This window comes from Erpetoichthys calabaricus, chromosome 12, assembly GCF_900747795.2.
Source record: "Erpetoichthys calabaricus chromosome 12, fErpCal1.3, whole genome shotgun sequence".
Classification (NCBI taxonomy): domain Eukaryota; kingdom Metazoa; phylum Chordata; class Cladistia; order Polypteriformes; family Polypteridae; genus Erpetoichthys; species Erpetoichthys calabaricus.
The window spans coordinates 155,480,815-155,500,388 of NC_041405.2; the positions used below are offsets into that span (position 1 = coordinate 155,480,815).

The 19,574-nt window shown below is 43.4% G+C and overlaps 1 protein-coding gene across 3 annotated transcripts in view; it reads right to left on the reverse strand.

The window, feature by feature from the left end:
* The window catches only part of ptprsa (protein tyrosine phosphatase receptor type Sa), a 525,319-nt gene that overhangs the window by 355,554 nt on the left and 150,191 nt on the right, over positions 1-19,574 (reverse strand). For all 3 annotated transcript variants that reach the window (XM_051934972.1, XM_051934973.1, XM_051934974.1), the window contains exons 3-4: positions 16,867-17,012; positions 12,650-12,791 (exon numbers count right to left, since the gene is read on the reverse strand). In XM_051934972.1, coding sequence (XP_051790932.1) covers positions 12,650-12,791; positions 16,867-17,012 — 288 coding nt within the window. The remainder of the gene's footprint in view (positions 1-12,649; positions 12,792-16,866; positions 17,013-19,574) is intronic.

The window sequence follows — 19,574 nt, forward strand, 5'->3', positions numbered from 1 at the left end:
CTCTGTTCATGTATTATTAGTCTAATTATGTATTATCTGTTAATTGTACTCTACTTAGTTATTATGTAGTATCTGTGTGCATATTGTGGTTCTCCTATGTTCCCTATATTGGGTCACCTGTCCATCACTGTTACGGGACCACCCCTGCACTAAAAAAACAGGCTGGAAATTGAAGGGGACTTGGAACTGTAAGAGCCTATCCCAGCAATTGGGTGAAAAGCGGGCACCACCTGTCCATCACAGGGTGAAAACACACACACACAAACATCTAACTTGCATGTCTTTAGACTGTGGGAAGAAACCAGAGCACCAGACCAGATATGGGGAGAACATGCAAACTCCATGCAGGAAGGACCAGGGACTTGAACTACCACTGCACCACCATTAACACCCTCTAGCCAACAATATCAATATCCAAGATACATCCTCAAATTACTTGTGTCTCATAATCCACATGTTGGGTATCCAGTCGTATACGTACCAAATCTCAAGTGCATGTATTTTGGCTAAAACATTGTCCATCCATCCATCTTCTATACACAGACACAGATGCTCCCTGCAGCTTTAAGAATTAGCCTACCACAGATATTTGGGGCAGTTATTGGCTCTAAATGGGTTACTGTGCACCCAACTGAGGTTACTAAAGGCTCATAAATTGTTCATCCTCCTCTTTCAATACACAGAAACAGTTCAGCAAGTATCCTTCTAATGGTTTAAGAAGCACTCCACCCAAAAATAATACTTTTGTTATGTGTCACTTACCCAATGTGGGTTGTAGTAAAGAAAGAACAAAAATGAATCTCATGCTTTCATGGAGAACAAAGAATAACAAGGTTGATGATTTTTAAAATGAGTTCATCAAGAACACGGGGACACAGTTGGAAACTTGTGAAGGGTAAATTTCATACAAACATTAGGAAGTTTTTCTTTACACAAAGAACGATAGAACCAGTAGTGTGGTAGACGGTAAGACTTTAGGGACTTTCAAAACTCGACTTGATGTTATTTTGGAAGAAATAAGTGGATAGGACTGGCGAGCTTTGTTGGACTGAATGGCCTGTTCTCGTCCAGAGTGTTCTAATGTTCTAATGATAAAATGGCTGTGTAAGACGACCAGTGCTGGACAACAACAAAGAATTTTAAGAATGTCCAAAAACAAAGCCATGTGGTCAAAGAATTGTCTGCACAGGTTAAAGATGGGATTGTGCTGAGACACAAATTTGGCGAAGGTACCAGGTTTGTAGGTTCTTAAGAACACAGTAGCCTCCATAACTTCTTTCCAGAGTTGAGAGAAGGGTCACGGTAAGAGTGGTGACCAAAAGCCCAAAGGTCACTTGGGCTGAACTCCAGAGAACTTTTATAAAGGGGGGAGAAGATTCCAGAAGGACAACCATCACTGTAACACTCCACTGATCTGGGCTTTATGACAGGGTGGCAAGAAGACACATGAAAGTTTGGAGTTTGCAGAAAGGCACCTAAAGGACTCTCAGAGTATGAGAAACAAGCTCCTCTTATCTGAAAGAAACCAAGATTAGACTGTTTGACCTCATTTCTAAAGGTTGATTTTTACTTGTGCGTCGAGCCTACACCATAGCTAAGGCGTAGCCTACGCTAAAGACCAAGTAAGCCAAAGGTGAAGCTATGGTGTAGCCTGACACGTACCTCTTCAAAGATGTGATTCTGCATCATGTCGACATAGACTACTTTGGTAACTACTACTTAGACTCCTCTTCCGCTATTCTGAAGTAGACATGGAGCAGATCAAGAAATGATTGTTGAAGAAGTTAGAAGATGTACACATTTATATGACAGCTCATCACAACGCTGCAAAGACAATCAGATGGCGGCCAGCGCGTAGTACAAAATATCGGCTCACGTCGGTTTGGAAGTCAGCAAATGTATGAAAAAGTGGTAAAATGTGAGGGACAAATACATTCGCCTATGGAATAAAATGGAGGCAAGAGGAGTGGTGATCCTGCAGGGCCTAAACCACCTGCATTTTAATGGATCACTTACTTCTCTTGCATGCTACAAACACCGCCAACTAGCATTAAGGCATGTGCCTGCGACGCAGTGCAGAGGTATAAACTGCTTTAAATGGCGTAGCTAACGCACTCATCTCCTTCCCTTCCCGCAGTGCCGAGAAGCCGCCCAGTGAAGCCATTTATCCCTGCCCCCTTTCTGGTCCAGCCGTTATGAAAACCCGGGCAACCCCCGAAGTCATTATTGGACACAGCAACTCAGCAGTGTCACAGCTGGCTGAGGCTACGGGGGTGCGAGTAGCTCCAACCAAAGGGGCACGGAAACCTCAGAGGGGGTGCCGAAGGAGTAGGCCCCGGGGTGCCGGTAGGAGGGGGGAGCGCTGCCTGTGCGAGGCACCACAGGACGCCAGGTGGTGGTGTCCAGGCAGCGTCTCCGCCCCTGTTTCTGCGCTTTGTTTTGCAGGACCGGACCCTGGAGCTTCAGGAGTAGGACCCACTTCGGGGATGAGCTGCCCTCGCGGGACGAGCTGCTCCGCCCGACGGGTCTTCGCTGGCGGACGGGCAGTGTCACAGGTGGCTGTGGGGGGGGGGGGGTGACCCGGCCAGGACGCCCCGGAGGAGGGCTTACACCTCCCCCAGACCACGTGGGGGGAAGCTCAACCCTGTAGGGGCCCGTGGTCACCGCCAGGGGGCGCCCAGATGCCTATGGAGCCCTGGACCTCAGCACTTCTGCCATACCCAGAAGTGCTGGGGGGGGAGAAGATCGGGGACACCTGGAGTGCTTCCGGGTGCAGAGCCGGTACTTCCGCCATACTGGGGAGTGCCGGCGGAAGCTCATCGGAAGACACCTGGAGCACATCCGGGTGTGGACAAAAGGGGCCACCTCCCTCCATTCAGAGGCTTGAGTCGGGTGGAAGAAGGACAAGGTCTGGGAGGAGGCAAGGAGGCGGCCTGAAGAAGGAAAGGCATTTGGTTGAGGGCCTGGACTTGTGGGGACTTTAGGGGTTTGTTGTGCACAATTGTAAATATGGAGCACTTGAATAAACGTGTGTTGGGTGACTTTAATATGTCTGCCTGTCTGTGTCCGGGTCATCTTCCACAGCAGACATAACTCCACTAAGAGCGTCTATAACATTCTAGTTACTTTGAATTCCCCATTGAAGAGACGCACGCCAACAAGCGTTATTTGCTTTGTTTTTTGTTTTATTTTTCTGTCTCCTAACAATAAAAGGGACGACCCAGCTGGCACCCCAAACTCTCCTTGCTGCATCCTGAGCTGTCATTCCTGCATCCGGCCACAATGTGTAAAAGGTGAAGGGTGTCTGAAGCCTTTCTGAAGGCACTGCACGTACTGTATGTGGCAGCGTCTTTGGCATTTGCATCTTCTCCTCTTACAGTTTCCGACAATCCGTTGGAGTGAACTGCTCTGTTAGGGTACATTCAGGGCACATGGGCAGTAAGATATCTGTTAGCCCATTGTACCCTCCCACAATAGGAGTGCAGTAATCTGGACAGGGTAACATGAAAGAAGGGGTGATCTCACTTCGACGGATAGCGAAATGAGAAAATTTTAAAAACTCTCCAGTCATTTGACTTCAGATTTATCTGGATATGCTGTCATGTAAATTCACCCTCGTGGGATTTTCCAGAGACATGGCATAAGCCATTTGGAGAGATCAAAAGGGTTAGACTTGAGCAGATGGGCAGGAGGCAAATCGCCCAGCTCCACTTCATCTGACCTGTGGTAAGGACGCTGGCACTGGCCCTGGCTGCCATTGTAATTTAAACTAGGCGATGCTCTAACTCCCCTGAAAGGGAGCTTTCAGCAGACAGGCGGCTACAAACAGCCATGAGGCAAATGAAGGGACTAACAAGACAGATGGGAGCGATTAAACAGGAGACTTTTTTTTTTCGTGCACTAGGATGTAGGGAATGGCAACAGGAAAGCTGGCATGTGAGAAACATTGTGTGCTCCTCTTCAAAAGCTTAGGGCACACTGTCATTACGTTTCCCTTTCCTCATTAGAGACATACAGACAAAACTAATTTGTAATGTGATGGGCAAGACGTTACTATTTATATAGTGCCTTGAGAGAACAGACCGCTACTCAAACATATCATTTAAAACTAATAAAAGTGTAAATGCCAGGCAGGATTATCCAGAAAAGGGGGACTCATCCCTAGAAGGAAGGCTGGAATGGAAGGACAGCAATGGACTGGCATCCTGTCTGACAGGAGGACAAAACAAAGGCTCCTATTCCAGTATATATTTATCCCCACTCCATTAGATGACAGCCTGACAGGACTTCAGTAATCATGTAGTCTCCTTTAGGGCATGATGGGAGTCATAGTGCCGTAACTCTGCCCTGCTGGGTTTCTTGGGTGCCGCAAGTGGGTGCTGCAGGGATTCATGATCCCCGTTTTGTCAGGGCTTCCGTTGGACTATGCCTGGACATCAGAGTAAACCTGGGTCTGACATAAAAGAAAGCCATTTGGAATCCTCCGGTTGAATCAAAATCAGGAGGAAGGAAGGAAGCAAACACCCACTGGAGGGAGGCGTCAAAGAGAGAGTGAAAAGAGAAGGGAGGAAGAAGAATTTGTTATTGTGCTTGCAACTTTGGAGAAAACCTTTGTGCGGTAATTTGATAATAAAATCCTCTGTGGTTTTGAACAAGGTGACTGCATTAGTGTTGGTTGTGTCCAGGGTTTGGGGCTGGGTGGCGCCCCCCTATCTATCACAAGAGGTAAATAAAATATAGTGAATATACAATATACAGCAATCCCTCCTCCATCGCGGGGGTTGCGTTCCAGAGCCACCCGCGAAAAAAGAAAATCCGCGAAGTAGAAACCATATGTTCATGTGGTTATTTTTATATATTTTAAGCCCTTATAAACTCTCCCACACTATTATAAACATTTCATGCACAATTATACAGCATAAACCCTTTGTATTCTCTTAGATATTAGGTAAGATTCGTTGAAATTATGTATGTAAACACAGTAAAACCTAAATATTATTTTAAAGATATCGAGCGTCTCCGATATCACATATGTTACAGCCATTACGACAGACAGGCCACCAGCAATAAATACGTACAATGCAAGAAAAATTTTATACAGTAAAATGTGTGTACAGTGACACTAAACTATGTACATGTAATAAGTACTGTACATAAATAATTAATTATGGTTACTCACCAACAATGACACGACGACTTGTCCGATAACGATGAGTTTAATTTTACTGCACTACAAAGGAGAGCATTACAGCTCTTCTAAAGGAGCCTCTTCAGGCGACTGTTTAGCACCGCTGTTGTTCTTCTTCCAGCACTCTTCAATCCAAATCCCTAAAGCAGATTCCATCCAGACTACCGCCTTATCACGTCCACTTGCAACTCGTTTTGCGCCCTGATTAAAGGACACTGCGGCCGTAGATCTTATATGCTTTTCCTCCTTTTTAAATAAAAAGAATCGTGGACTCATTTATGCTGTAATGGTGTCCTGCAGCGGTGTAGCTGTTTCCTTCCTTCAACATATCCAAAACTTTTACCTTTTCTGCAATCATTTGCATCTTCTGTTGGCGCTTGGGCACGTTAATGCTGAATGAGTGAGATTAGACTTCCTGGTTAATGCAGCACTCCGTCGCTGAGCCAATCAGCAGCACACAGGAACTTAACCTCGTGCTCTGATTGGGTAGCTTCTCAGCCATCCGCCAATATCGTCCCTTGTTTGAATTCAAATGTGTCCCTTGTTTGAATTCAAATGGGCAAATCAACTGAGGAAGCACACGTACTGTAGACCGCAGACATCCGCGAACCAGTGAAAAATCCGCAATATATATTCACATATGCTTACATTTAAAATCCGCGATGGAGTGAAGCCGCGAAAGACGAAGCGCGATATAGCGAGGGATCACTGTATTCTGATCCCCCCCTGGCTCCAATTCCAGTATATATTTATCCCCAATCCACTAGATGACAGCAAGCCAGGACTTTAGTAACCATTTAGACACCTTCAGGGCATGATGGGAGTTGTAGTGCCGTGACTCTGCACCAATGGGTTCCTTGAGTGCCACGAGAGGGTGCTGCAAGGATTCATGATCCCTGTTTTGTCAGCTTGTTTGGAGTCCATCTCTGGTCAACCTATTTGACTGGACTGGATTAGTAAAGGCACACATCCGTCTATAGAAGGTCCCAAAAACAAACAAAAAAAAAAAAGCCACGAAGGTCTAAGGAAACTCCAGCAGAGCTTATGCTGCACTTCATTAGGACTAAGAAGTCAGAATTTCAGAGTTCCTAGTCAGAATTTTCAAACTGGAATGCCCCCTTAAGTCGGATTTCTAACTCGGAAACCCAGAGCTGGACTGTGAACCCCAAGTTGGTCTGACTTACGATTATTAAGTCAATCCAAAATGGCGATGAAAGCTGTGGCATCATATAGTTTATTGGTATTTATGTCTATTCGTGTCTCATTAAATCAGTCATACGCACAGTGCTGTCCAACTTCTGTCCATGGACATGTTGTAGCAGCATTCGGATGTTTTGTTCTAAACTCTTCACCTGTGATGATCAATTTTATTACCTTGTCTGGTCACACATGCTCCCAAACAGTCTCCCGGACTGATGTTTACTCAATTACATTGGCCTCCTTTGTAAGCAGCTTTGGATAAAAACATCTGCTAAGCAAATAAATATAAAAGTTGTTGTCAGTCAAGGGAAGGACAGGACTCGAAAGAAATGTTGGGGTGCAACTGGGCCACCCTGTTTACTTGCAAAGTGATAAAAATAGCTGAAAATAAGAGGTGCCTGATAGCACAAAGGGTTAACAAGGCTCTGGAGAGTGGTCTAGTCAGAGGGTCAGAGTCCTGTAATGCGGGTAAATTCATTAAAGGCACTCCTTGCTTTTATAGCACTCAAACTTGAAGGGGCATGGTCAATTGCCCTCAGTGGGCATCTGCTCCGAGTTGTGGGTGATAAGAGAGATACAAGAGTTAGCGATTGTGCCAACTGGCGTTCCGGAGTAATCTTGCTTACCTCAGATGAGTTTTGAAGGTGACCATCAGATGCACATGCGTGACAATGATATAAAAGGAATCTGGATTTGTTCAAGCAAACAACTTTTTTCCACAACATCAGCAGTCCAGTTTGGATGCTTCTGTGCCCACTGTAAAAGTATAGATATGAAGAGGAGGATCCATGTGGGAACAGTGGGGTAATTCAAGGATCCTGTTGTTTTGTAATTTTGGGGTTCCACTCACAGAAAGTACCCTTAAAGCACATATCATATTTATTAGACTAGACAATCTCTGACAAAAAGGTGTAGATTTTCTTTATATTATTATTTGGGGGTGGCGCAAGGTCATGCACTGGACTTTAATTCATAGGGTGACACGCTCTCTGCGTGACCCCCCGAGGCATTGCCTTCGCCTGTCTCTGCTCTGAATGTACAAAATAAAAAACACATGTAAACAATTGTAAAGTTCTCGATCTAGCAAGTCGCCTGGGGTGCAAGTGCATGCCAAGCAGGCACTCATGTTGGATTCTCAATTTCATTCCCCTGTACGGCCAATAACTTAATTGAAACTGGCACACACCACCTGGCATCAATGTCTCTATGCTTTCCCCAAGTCCAGCTGTACTTGCTACCAAGTCACAATAAATGAATCTCGTGAGTAAAATGTGATTCGAGCTTTGACTCCGGTATATAAAGCAGCTCTGCCGGGTTAGGCTCTGGACCCCACAGCCCTTAATTAGTTTAGGTGGGTTCACAAATGTTATGTTATGTAATGCTTGGTCAGTTTGAAATAACGATTGTTGTATTTACAGCCGGGGCATCTTCTCTGGCTTCTATTTATTTTGTTTAAATGATGTTTTTACTTAATTTAAAAATTGTCATTATTCATGTTTTTATGTTACAGTGGTGCCTTGGTTTGTGAGCATAATTAGTTCCGGAATGTACCTGTAATCTAATTGTGTAATTTAATTGTGAATTTCCCCTTGGGATTAATAAAGTATCTATCTATCTATCTATCTATCTATCTATCTATCTATCTATCTATCTATCTATCTATCTATCTATCTATCTATCTATCTATCTATCTATCTATCTATCTATCTATCTAATCCAAAACACTCGTATATCAAACTGAATTTCCCTATAACAAATAATGGAAACTCAGATGATCAGCTCCACAACCCAAAAATATTCATATAAAAATGATTAATACAAAATATAAAGTAAAAATACATAAAACAAATTAAAGGGGCACTTTACCTTTGAAAAGAATTGTGGCTGGTGTAAGGGAGACAAGAGAGAGAAGAGGAAGACGAGGGTTATTGTGTAGGACGACTTTCACTCTAACTAACGGAATCACTGCTGTCTGTTGGCTCACTAGAATCTTTTTCTTTTTTGGCGACTTTTAACAAGGAGCCTATCCAATGACAGTTGCTTTGGCGGAACTGTGACATTGCATTGTCATTAAATAGATTTATCGCTCGCACACAAAATAAAAAAATGCTTTACGTACACACGCGTGGTCACAATGCTATAGAAAACAGTATCCGCTCGTACGGATGTTGACTATATGAGTAAGGCATGCCAACTGAGACCGAGCATGGGAGATGATTACCCACAATCCCACAGAGAGAGAAGAACCGTCGGCTCAGCTGTGATCACGTGACGCTCGGCAGGGAATGCGTATATGCACTACTCGTATCGCAAGACCTCGCTTGTTTATCAAGTTAAAATTTATTACAAATTTTTGCTCGTCTTTTAAAACACTCGCAGACCAAGTTACTCGCAATATAAGGTTTTACTGTATTTCTATTTTTAATTGTTGTTTGTGTTGTTTGGGTAAATCCGCAAGGGGCGGGGCCACCCTGATGTCACTATGACTGGGACCCCCCCCTCTCCCCTTATACTTAGACAGAGTTCCTCAGCAGTGAATCAGTGGCGTTTATAAAGAGTTATTTTGTAGCTACAGTAATCCCTCGCTGTATCGCGCCTCTCCTTTCGCGGCTTCACTCTATCGCGGATTTTATATGTAAGCATATTTAAATATATATCGCGGATTTTTTGCTGGTTCGCGGATTTCTGCGGACAATTGGTCTTTTAATTTCTGGTACATGCTTCCTCAGTTGGTTTGCCCAGTTGATTTCATACAAGGGACGCTATTGGCAGATGGCTGAGAAGCTACCCAACTTACTTTTCTCTCTCTTTCTCTTGCGCTGACTTTCTCTGATCCTGACGTAGGGGGTGTGAGCAGGGGGGCTGTTCGCACACCTAGACAATACGGACACTCGTCTAAAAATGCTGAAAGATTATCTTCACGTTGCTATCTTTTGTGCAGCTGCTTCCTGAAACGATATGCTGCACGGTGCTTCGCATACTTAAAAGCTCGAAGGGCACGTATTGATTTTTGATTGTTTGTTTTTCTCTCTCTCTCTCTCTCTCTTTCTCTGCTCCTGACGGAGGGGGTGTGAGCTGCCGCCTTCAACAGCTTTGTGCCGCGGTGCTTCGCATACTTAAAAGCCAAACAGCCCTATTGATTTGTTTGCTTTTCTCTCTCTCTCTGACAGTCTGTGCTCCTGATGCGCACTCCTTTGAAGAGGAAGATATGTTTGCATTCTTTTAATTGTGAGACGGAACTATCATCTCTGTCTTGTCATGGAGCACAGTTTAAACTTTTGAAAAAGAGACAAATGTTTGTTTGCAGTGTTTGAATAACGTTCCTATCTCTCTACAACCTCCTGTGTTTCTGCGCAAATCTGTGACCCAAGCATGACAATATAAAAATAACCATATAAACATATGGTTTCTACTTCGCGGATTGTCTTATTTCGTGGGTGGCTCTGGAACGCAACCCCCACGATGGAGGAGGGATTACTGTATTGTTTTTTCTTTAGAGTCTTGCCTCAATGAACCAGAGATTTTATGGTTCCCCTCTCTCTCTCTCTCTCAGAAGCCATGTTTGTGCATTTTGAACGTTATGTTACATTTCAGCCAGGGGAGAAACCCTGGCTGGGGTTCAAATTTTGTATTTGTGCTTGTTTTGTTTATTTTTGGTTCTTTTGGTTATGTTACATGTAATGATAATGTAGTTCTTAAGTATCTGTGTATCTTCTCCTATGTACCATGTGTTTTGTAGGTGGCTCCCTAAGAAGTGGGGTCACCTGCCTATCATCAGAAGAGATTACCCCCAGCCCTATAAAAGGGGCCTCAACCCACAGTCCCTTGTGATTCATTCTGAATCGGCTTGCGGTGTGGTGAGCCCTCTTATGTTTATTCCTGTTATTTTGCGATTTTTCTACATTTTGAACCTGTGCTCTGTTTTCTTGTCTTTACCTCTTGGATTTCAAATGGAGACTTTGCTTCTTTTGGGATTGCCTTTTCTAAGAATTGTCCCTTTGACTTTTGTGTTCTTCAGAGTTTTAGAGTTTGACAGAGCCTTTTTATGAAATAAATATTTTTATCTTATGAAGATTTTGAGTTTGCCATTGCTACTGGCTGGGTTTTGATGGTTTCCCCCTCTAGTGAGAGGAGAGAGGCTGGGAGCATGTACTGATGATGAACCACCAGGATTGGACCGGAGTGCACTGGGTTACACCTCAGCACCACACTAGAACAGTGTGAGGTTTTTTTTACGGTGGCTGGAGTGCCAAGTCTGCCACCAAGTTTTCCCTGAAAGTTGGAGGACCTGCTTGCAGGTTTGGATGTAGATTAACATCATACCCAGGACGAAGCAATTGCAGGTTAAGGGCCTTGCTTAGGGGCCCAACAGAGTAAAGTCGCTTCTGGTGTTCACAGGATTTGATTGCTGTCAAAGATCCTTCGCCTCAGAGCCACCACTCTGCCCATGCCCTCTAGTGAGCATTTCTAGAATTGTTTGGGACTTATACACTTTGGCACTTTTCACTTTAAAAGCTAGCTCTCCATTTTTAGGCCCATTTAGGCCATGGCCTGGAGGTAGCTGGAGACTGGCTGGTTTATGGGTGAGCCTTTCCTGGACAGCAGAGTCACAATCCTGGTTTGCTTTGTGGCTCTTTTTTGGAGGCCTCATACCCATTTTCTCCATGTTTCGATCAAGTCCACATAACAATCAAACAGTATGCTTGTGTTACTGATGAAAGGTGCTATATATATAAAATATCAAAGTTCTGTCCCCACAACTGACTGTCTCCTTGTGTCAGCCAGAGTGACCCATTTAATCAGGCACTGCTCATACAGTAAAAATATGGAAAGAAATTCATTTTACCTGTAAAGCGCATGCTTTTTTACCGATGACATGCTCCTGTTAGATTCATTGGGCTGTGAGCTCCAACACACATTGGGATGATTTGTGACCAAGTATTAGGAGAAAAGGATGAGGAGCAGCACCTCCAAATCTGAGTCCATGGTCCTCAGTAGGAAAAAGGCAGACTGTCCTCTTCGAGTGGGAGATGAATTACAGCCTCAAGTGGAGGAGTTTAAGTACATTGGGGTCTTGTTCACGAGCGAGTTGAGTCAGGAGGCAAAGTTCTCGATTTACCAGTCGATCTACGTCTCTACCCTTACCATCGTCATGAGCTTTGGATAATGACCGAAAGAATGAGAAAGTGGGTAAAAGTGGCCAAGATGAGCTTTCTCTGCAGGGTGGCTGGGCTGTGCCTTAGAGGCAGGGTGAGAACAGCAGATATCTGGGAGAGGCTCAGACTAGAGTCCCTAATTCTTCATATCGAGAGGAGACAACTGAGGTGGTTGGGCATCTCATATGGATATCTCCCTGTGGATGTTTTATAGGCACAACCAGCTGGGAGGATTATATCTCCAAGATGGCCTGGGAACCCATTGGGATCCCAAAGTATGAGATGGCAAGCGTGGCTGTAGAAAGGGACATATGGGCTTCACTACTAGGATGTTTCCCCATGTGACCCGGCTTCAGATAAGCGGTGGGAAATTAATAAATGAACACATGTGAAGCACCTAATTTAAATTGGTGCACTCTGTGAAAGCCACTATATAAAGACTCACACTAACCCACTATCTGCCTTCCTATGTGAACCCAGCAATTCCCATAAGCAGCCTTTTCCTCATATTTCAGATTTAAAATGACAATTTGCAATTAAATAAAAGGGTCTGCTGTTTAAACAAACAAATATCACAACGGAAGCACAGCAGTCCTGAACAGGAGTTGAAGTGCTCACAGGCAGCAAGTATGTTAATCCTTTTTTACATCCAGCCATTTCAAAACTCCCCCAAAAATCCCCCACATGCGGAAGGGTCCCCAAATCCTCAACTCCATATGTGCATTTGTGTGTCGCTACATCAGGTGTTCTGCCTTTGTAATTCTAGCCATTCAGACATTGATTGGTAAGTCAGTTATTGCATTTGACATTCAGTGGAATGGAATAAGAAAGCTTGTGGGAAATTACAATAAATCTGGGAAAAAATAAAAGCAGAAGTGCTCTTGTGAATCACTGGCAGAGTTGTACCCATCCCTTATTTTAAAAATAACAAACAAGTCATTCGACATTGAGCGCCATCTTGGTCAAAGAGCGTATGAAAAATTTCAAATCCATTTTCCTAACCCAAAGCATCTTAGAAGATCCTGAAACAAGCCACAGGAAGGAACAAGAGGCAGCAAAAAACTAAAAGATACAGACACACGGGTGTGAGCATGGATGGGCCTACCTCTGAGGATGGAGAGTTTGGCCGTGGCCACTGCATTGCCTTCGGAGTTCTCAGCGACGCATTCGTAAACGTTTTCATCACGTGGCGTCCTGAGTGGCTGGATTCGCAACACCGCACCTGCTCCCTCATCGAAGTCGATTGTCTGAAAAGTAAGAGGAAGAGAACATCATCATCAGCAGTAAGCCCGAAAAGGGTCAAAGGTTTGAGTGTTAAGATTCAAGATGGATCACGCCTTCCTGTTGCCTAGCGCGTGTTTTGTGATAAGCACACTGCAGAGTGGTACACCATAAAGTTACTTGCAGCTACTTGGCTTCATGCGTTTCACAAGTGCCTCTGTCTGCTACGACATCTTTTTGTCATTTTGACTACTACTGCACCACTATCTCTCTATTATATAAAAAAAAATCTTGGGACGAGACAAGACTTTTTCACAGAGACACTTTCACATCCCGCGAGACAAAAAGTAGAACGGCGTAAAGAATTCAAAAACGTTGCCGCGATAGACATGCAGAGCAGGTTAGAGATAATGGAAAAACAAAAATTTGAAAGTCTCCAAAAGATCATAGTAAAGGTCGCATTAGCGCAAACAAATAGAAATTATTACTCAGTAAAACAACGGAACAGCGAAAGGAGATCGAATATATTGTTCGGATTTAAACTTTAAGTAGTCGGAGACTTGTAGATCGTCTAATTCGTGTTGCCATCAGGGAAAAGTGGTGTTTCTTCCCAATGAAGAGGCGTATCTGCAAGAATTAAAAGATTTGTTGTTTGGTGAAAGTGAAATCCACATATGCTGCCACGCTTGGGTCACAGAGTTACACACAGGAGATTTGAAAGACACAAACGTTGTTCAGACACTTTAAACAAACAGAAGTCTCTATCAGGAGAGTAGTAGGACAGGACAGTTCCGTCTCTCAATTAAAAGAAAAGAAAATCTCTCTCTTCATAGGGGCGCGCCTTGGATGCGGGACTCCCCAACAGGAGCAGAGGATGCCCAGAGGAGAAGAGAGACAAGGCAGTGAGACAAAAGGACAGCTGCTGTACAGGATTTTAAATGTTCGAAGCGCTGTACGAGATGAAGATCATGCGGCACGGCAGACGCAGCAGCTGATCGAGCAAAGAGGAGGTAAAAAAAAACAAAAAAACAAAAAAACTATTTTTTCCCATTGTACCACCATTTAAGAGGGGGTTTCAGAGAAGCGACCGCGTCTCCTTGGGGTGCGTTCAGCCCCCCCCTCTTCACAACGCGAGCGGCAGACTGGCCGCAACTAGGAGTTGGGCGCCGAAGGTGCCGGGGGGGTTGCCCCCCTAGTTCAAATATAACTATTTAATTACTTCAAAATAATTGGGGAAAAAAAATAAAATATGCCACATCAATGTGGCTATAGTCATGTGGAAAAGCAAATACACCCTATGAATAATTCCTTAATAATAATAATTCTTTACATTTATATAGCGCTTTTCTCACTACTCAAAGCACTCAGCAATGGCAGGTTAAGGGCCTTGCTCAAGGGCCCAACAGAGCAGAGTCCCTGTTGGCATTTACGGGATTCGTACCAGCAACCTTCCGATTGCCAGTGCAGATCCCTACCCTCAGAGCCATCACTCCACCTTATGAAATACGTTTCTTTCTTAACATATGTGAGCTCATCAAGACTAGATCTTTTCAACGAGACTTTAGTAACAACTTGTCAAGCTGTTACTCATCCCCATGCAAAGTGACACCAAAGATACTGGGAACCTTGGAATCTGGGGATACAAGATTTTTTAATGAGATTTTTATCAGACAGCCTAACATATCTAATTATCTTACAGCACAGCCAGATGGAGAGAGCAGCCAGTTGGTGGAGGTTATCAGAGCCGTGACTTTGTCTGTTAAAACTGACCAAGGACACCCCAGAGGTTTGTCCTCTCCTTTAATGCTGTCGACTGGTGTTTGTTTTTTGGTTAAGTGACTACAGTATATCTCACATATAATGTTAATGGACTTATATTGTCATTTTTATGTTAATCAAATTGAAATTTGCTCTCTTTAACTGTGTGCATAACCTAATTTGCTTATTCATATATGCAAATGTGAATTTGAAGCATGCATTGGGATGGTTTGTGACTGAGTGTGAAGCGGCAAGGAATGACGATCAGCACCTTCAAATCCTCAGTAGGAAAAAGGTGGACTGTCCTCTCTGAGTGGGAGGTGAGTTACTACCTGAGGTGGAGAAGTTTAAGTACCTTGGGGTCTTGTTCGTGAGTGAGCACAAAAGGGATTGTGAGATCGACAGACGGATTGGGGATGGTGAGTGCAGATATACAGTTGCTATATGAATCAATAGTGGTGAAAAAGGAGCCGAGACAGAAAGTTCTCAGTTTACCAGTTGATCTACATCACTACCCTCACCTATGGTCATAAGCTTTAGGTAATGACAGAAAGAATGAGATTGCGGGTACAAGAGGCCTGTTGTGATGTGAGATTTTGCATATTTTGACAAATATTTTGTATGTCTTTATTTGTAATTTAGGCAAAGAAATGTAATATTAGTGAGACACATTCATTTTTACAACCCAAGGAATGGATCTCTTTGATTTTTACGACTGAATTTGGGGGGTGTGCTTTAAACCAGTTTGGCGAGTGTTTCTCTGCTAAAGTCCTCACAGGTGGCGCAGTGGTAGTGCTGCTGCTTTGCAGTAAGGAGACTGTGGAAGATTGTGGGTTCGCTTCCCGGTTCCTCCCTGTGTGGGTAGCGCTTTGAGTATTGAGAAAAGCGCTATATAAATGTAATGAATTATTATTATTTATTATTATTAAGTCTTTCAAACCCCGCAAGGAAGCCATAAAGACATATGGTCTTGTAGGGTGGCAGGTTTTAAGATGTTGTATTCCCCCATTGGTCTGAAGTATGGCTGTTTGGAATTGGCTTGGATCAGAAGCTTTTAAGTATCATGATGTCCTATTGGCTGTAGGGGTTGGACAGAGAATCTATAAATCTGCTTGTTGAACCACATTCTCTCTCTCTTACTAACATCTGAAAGAAGCATCTCGCTTACTAACTACTGATGATGAAGACAACACAATGAAGAGCAGGCATACGGCCTGTTCTGAAGAAAGCTGAGCACCAATGATGCCTTAACTAGAGACATTTTAAATAACTACAAGTCTGTGTGCCGCCTGAAACTACACATCACCATTTAATCAGGTTGTATGGTTGCCAATATTCAAATGTACTTTGCATATTGTTATTATTTATGATTATTATCAATAATACATTATTTTATATGTAACTTAACTCCTGCTTGTCTTTTTACTATACCTAATTGCCTGAGGTTATAGATATAGAAGGGAAGGTGGGGATACGTTATATACTATAATACTTTATAAACAGTGGTAAGTCTGTGAGATTAGGCATTTTGACAAAGGCTACTTATTAATAATACAATAGGGGAAAGTACAGCAACATATTCCTCTACCAAGACAAAACAAGGCCAAACTGAACATTCTTCTCAGTGTGACTGGGCTCTCACTTAGACAGAGGGTGAGAAGTTTAGACATCAGGGAGAGGCTCGGAGTACGGCTGCTGACCCTCTGCATCAAGAGAAGCCAATTGAGGTGGTTCAGGCATCTGAAACGGATACCTTGGTGTGGATGTTTTACAGGCACAACCATTTGGGAGGAGACCCTGGGGAAGACCCAGGGCTCACTGGGAGGATTATATCTCCCAGTTGACTTGGGAATCCCTAGGGATCCCACAGTACGAGTTAGCAAGTGTGGCTGGGGAAAGGGACATATGGGCCTCACTGCTGTCTGCTGACCCCACTATCCGCAGTGGAAAATAAATGAAAGAATGAATATATCAAAATGAGGACTGGTTTAAATGTTTACATCATTGCTTTATAGTTGGAAGTTTGTTTGAGCACTCAGCCTAAACACAGTGAAGAGTGTTATCCAAAAATTTCCCCTTGGGGATTAATAAAGTATCTATCTATCTATCTATCTATCTATCTATCTATCTATCTATCTATCTATCTATCTATCTATCTATCTATCTATCTATCTATCTATCTATCTATCTATCTATCTATCTATCTAATCCTGCCAACTACGTTATCTATCTATCTAAATAGGAACTGGCTGGAATTGAGAGATTGGAGAATCAAGAAGAAATTCCTGTTGAGATGACCCTTCAACTTGTCTGAGCAGAGAAGACAACCTTAAATCTGCTTACCTCAACACGCTGGGAGTTGACTCTTTTTCCTTTCTTGATCCATGACACACGTGGCTTGGGGTCTCCCGTTGCTTGGCAGACAAAGGAAGCTACCCCTCCAGAGACACCAATCTGGTCAACAGGCACCTTTGTGAAGATGGGGACCGCTGAAACCAAAACAGACATTCTCTTATTAGAATGAAGGATATGTTTTATAGATATTTGCAGAGCAGAAATCATAATTAAGTTCAATAAAAATATAATTAAACCAATAAAAAGAGCAGAAATCAACCATTGCTTTTTGGGGAGGGTCAGCATGGCCACTTCAGAAATGGCACAGTTCAGTGGTTTCCAATGCCAGCTCCCCTTTGTGGCTGCAGGTTTTTGTTCCAACCAATTCCACGATCAGGGAGTCATTTTAACTCTAATCGCATTTAATTAATTTATCTTCTCGTATTCTGCATTGCGAAAAGTGCAACATTGCGAGATTTACCCTTAAGAAAGTTTTAAATATTCTTGTTAAACACTCATTTGTTTATTTCCTATTGATTAGCATTATCTCGGGCGGCACGGTGGCCCAGTGGGTAGCGCTGCTGCCTCGCAGTTAGGAGATCTGGGTTCACTTCCCGGGTCCTCCCTGCGTGGAGTTTGCATGTTCTCCCCATGTCTGCGTGGGTTTCCTCCCACAGTCCAAAGACATGTAGGTTAGGTGCATTGGAGATCCTAAATTGTGCTTAGTGTGTGCCCTGTGGTGGGCTGGTGCCCTGCCTGGGGTTTGTTTCCTGCCTTGCGCCCTGTGTTGGCTGGGATTAGCTCCAGTAGACCCCCGTGATCCTGTAGTTAGGATGTAGCGGGTTGGATATTGGATGGATGGATAGCGCTATCTCTATGTAGTTTGCACCCTAATAACTGCATTTAATAAAGAACAGAGTAGACGTCAAGGTATAGTACGCTGAATTCGGAAAGGCTGCAAACACTTCAGCATTGGAGCCACTAAGATGTTCTATTTTCTTAATTCATTACGAACACCACAAGGAAGATCTTGATGATGATGAAAATCTTAAAAACCAGAAAAAAAAAAAAGAAAATGATCACCATGTAACACAAAGTAATGCTAAGTATATCCACCTGAAGCTAAGCCAGTAATTGGATAGGAGACCATGGGTTGTTGCTGTAAGAAGTGTTGGTGAGGTGCTTACCCTGAGGTCTGAATGTGGATTCCACTGCCACTGACAGGGGACACTGAGATATAAAAATGGAGCTGTCCTTCCGGTAGACGTAAAACCGAGATCTCTCTGTTGTCATTACAGATCCCTCCTGGGCATAATTTGAAAAGAGTAGGGTGTATACTGATGTCCTGGTTATATTGCCCACCACAGCCTCATCCATTCTGACCCCTAACCATCCCATGTCTGCAATTGGCTATGTCTCTCACCTCTTTACCGCCTTACAGCTAACGTGGCGTGAAAGTACTGGCACAGGAATAGCTGCTGTCTAAACATCCAAGTTGGTGCTACACATTGGTGGTAGTTGACATGCCTCCATACTCTTGATGTAGGGAGAAAAGTGCTATATTCAGTAAATGTAATTAATTATTATTAGATTATTATTATTCCAAAAACATTTAGCAAATCTAACTTGTCTAGAAATTTCAGTTTTTGTGTGTTCAATGTCTTTTGCTCAGCTGTCTGCAAAGAGCTATAGAAAAGGCCTACTCTTTAATGTTCCTCAGGTGACTGCACTCATGTTTGCCACAGCACCTGAAGGAGATGTTCTTCTATCTCAGTGAGATAGGGAGAGATTTTATTAAAAGGAACGGGAAATAGAGAGGTTGTCCAAAAAACTGGAAAAGTTGCATAATGTGACTCACTAATGGCACAGGAAACTAATCATCCACCATCAAGGTTTATGCTGCCACTGTTTTGGGCACAGAATAAGCTCAGTAAGACCCAGTACTTTTTTTTAGTTGATTTTTTTTCCATGAATTTGGTGACTTCAAAGCTCGCTTTCTGCTACTTCACATTCGGATTTTCTTGGGATTTGGAGGTGCTGAAGGGCACCTGCTGCAGCACGAGGGGCAGCTTGTCAGGAGCTCGGGGTTTCAATTTAATGGTGTGAAGTGGAAGCCCAACAACACTCTGATTAAGTAGGGATTCTGTGAACTCGTCCTTTTGTAAGAAACCATCTGCTCACCATATGGCTACGTGGCCCACCAGGAGCAGAGTAAAAAAAAAATGCCTGGCAAGGAAACGGATCCATGCAAGTTTACTGAAGTGATTATTTAAACGGAACAGACAATGCAGAAATAAACTACTTTTATACTGCATAGTATCTTTTTATAGTGGGTGGCATGGAAGGGCAGTGGGTAACGCTGCTGGTTCACGGGGGATAGAATGAGGCAGGCCACGCGGGCTGACAATGAGAGACAAGAAGACAAAGTCATAAAGGCTGGCCGAGTCTATGCAGAAGGACGGAAAATCAGGTATCAAAACTAAATTGGTTAAACTAAAAGTCAAATTCAGAACAGCTGAGTCAAATGTTGTTAACCCTAAATCAAATAAGACATCTGTTGAGAAAGTATCCACAATCTCGGGCGGCCTTTGTAATACAACACTGGCTTAAATAGCACGTCTCGTGACCCGTTACAATTTCTAGGACATGTGTTAAGAGCAACAGGCAATCGCTGTCATGTTAGACTATTTTCTTTCATTCAGTTTTCTTTGGGACTT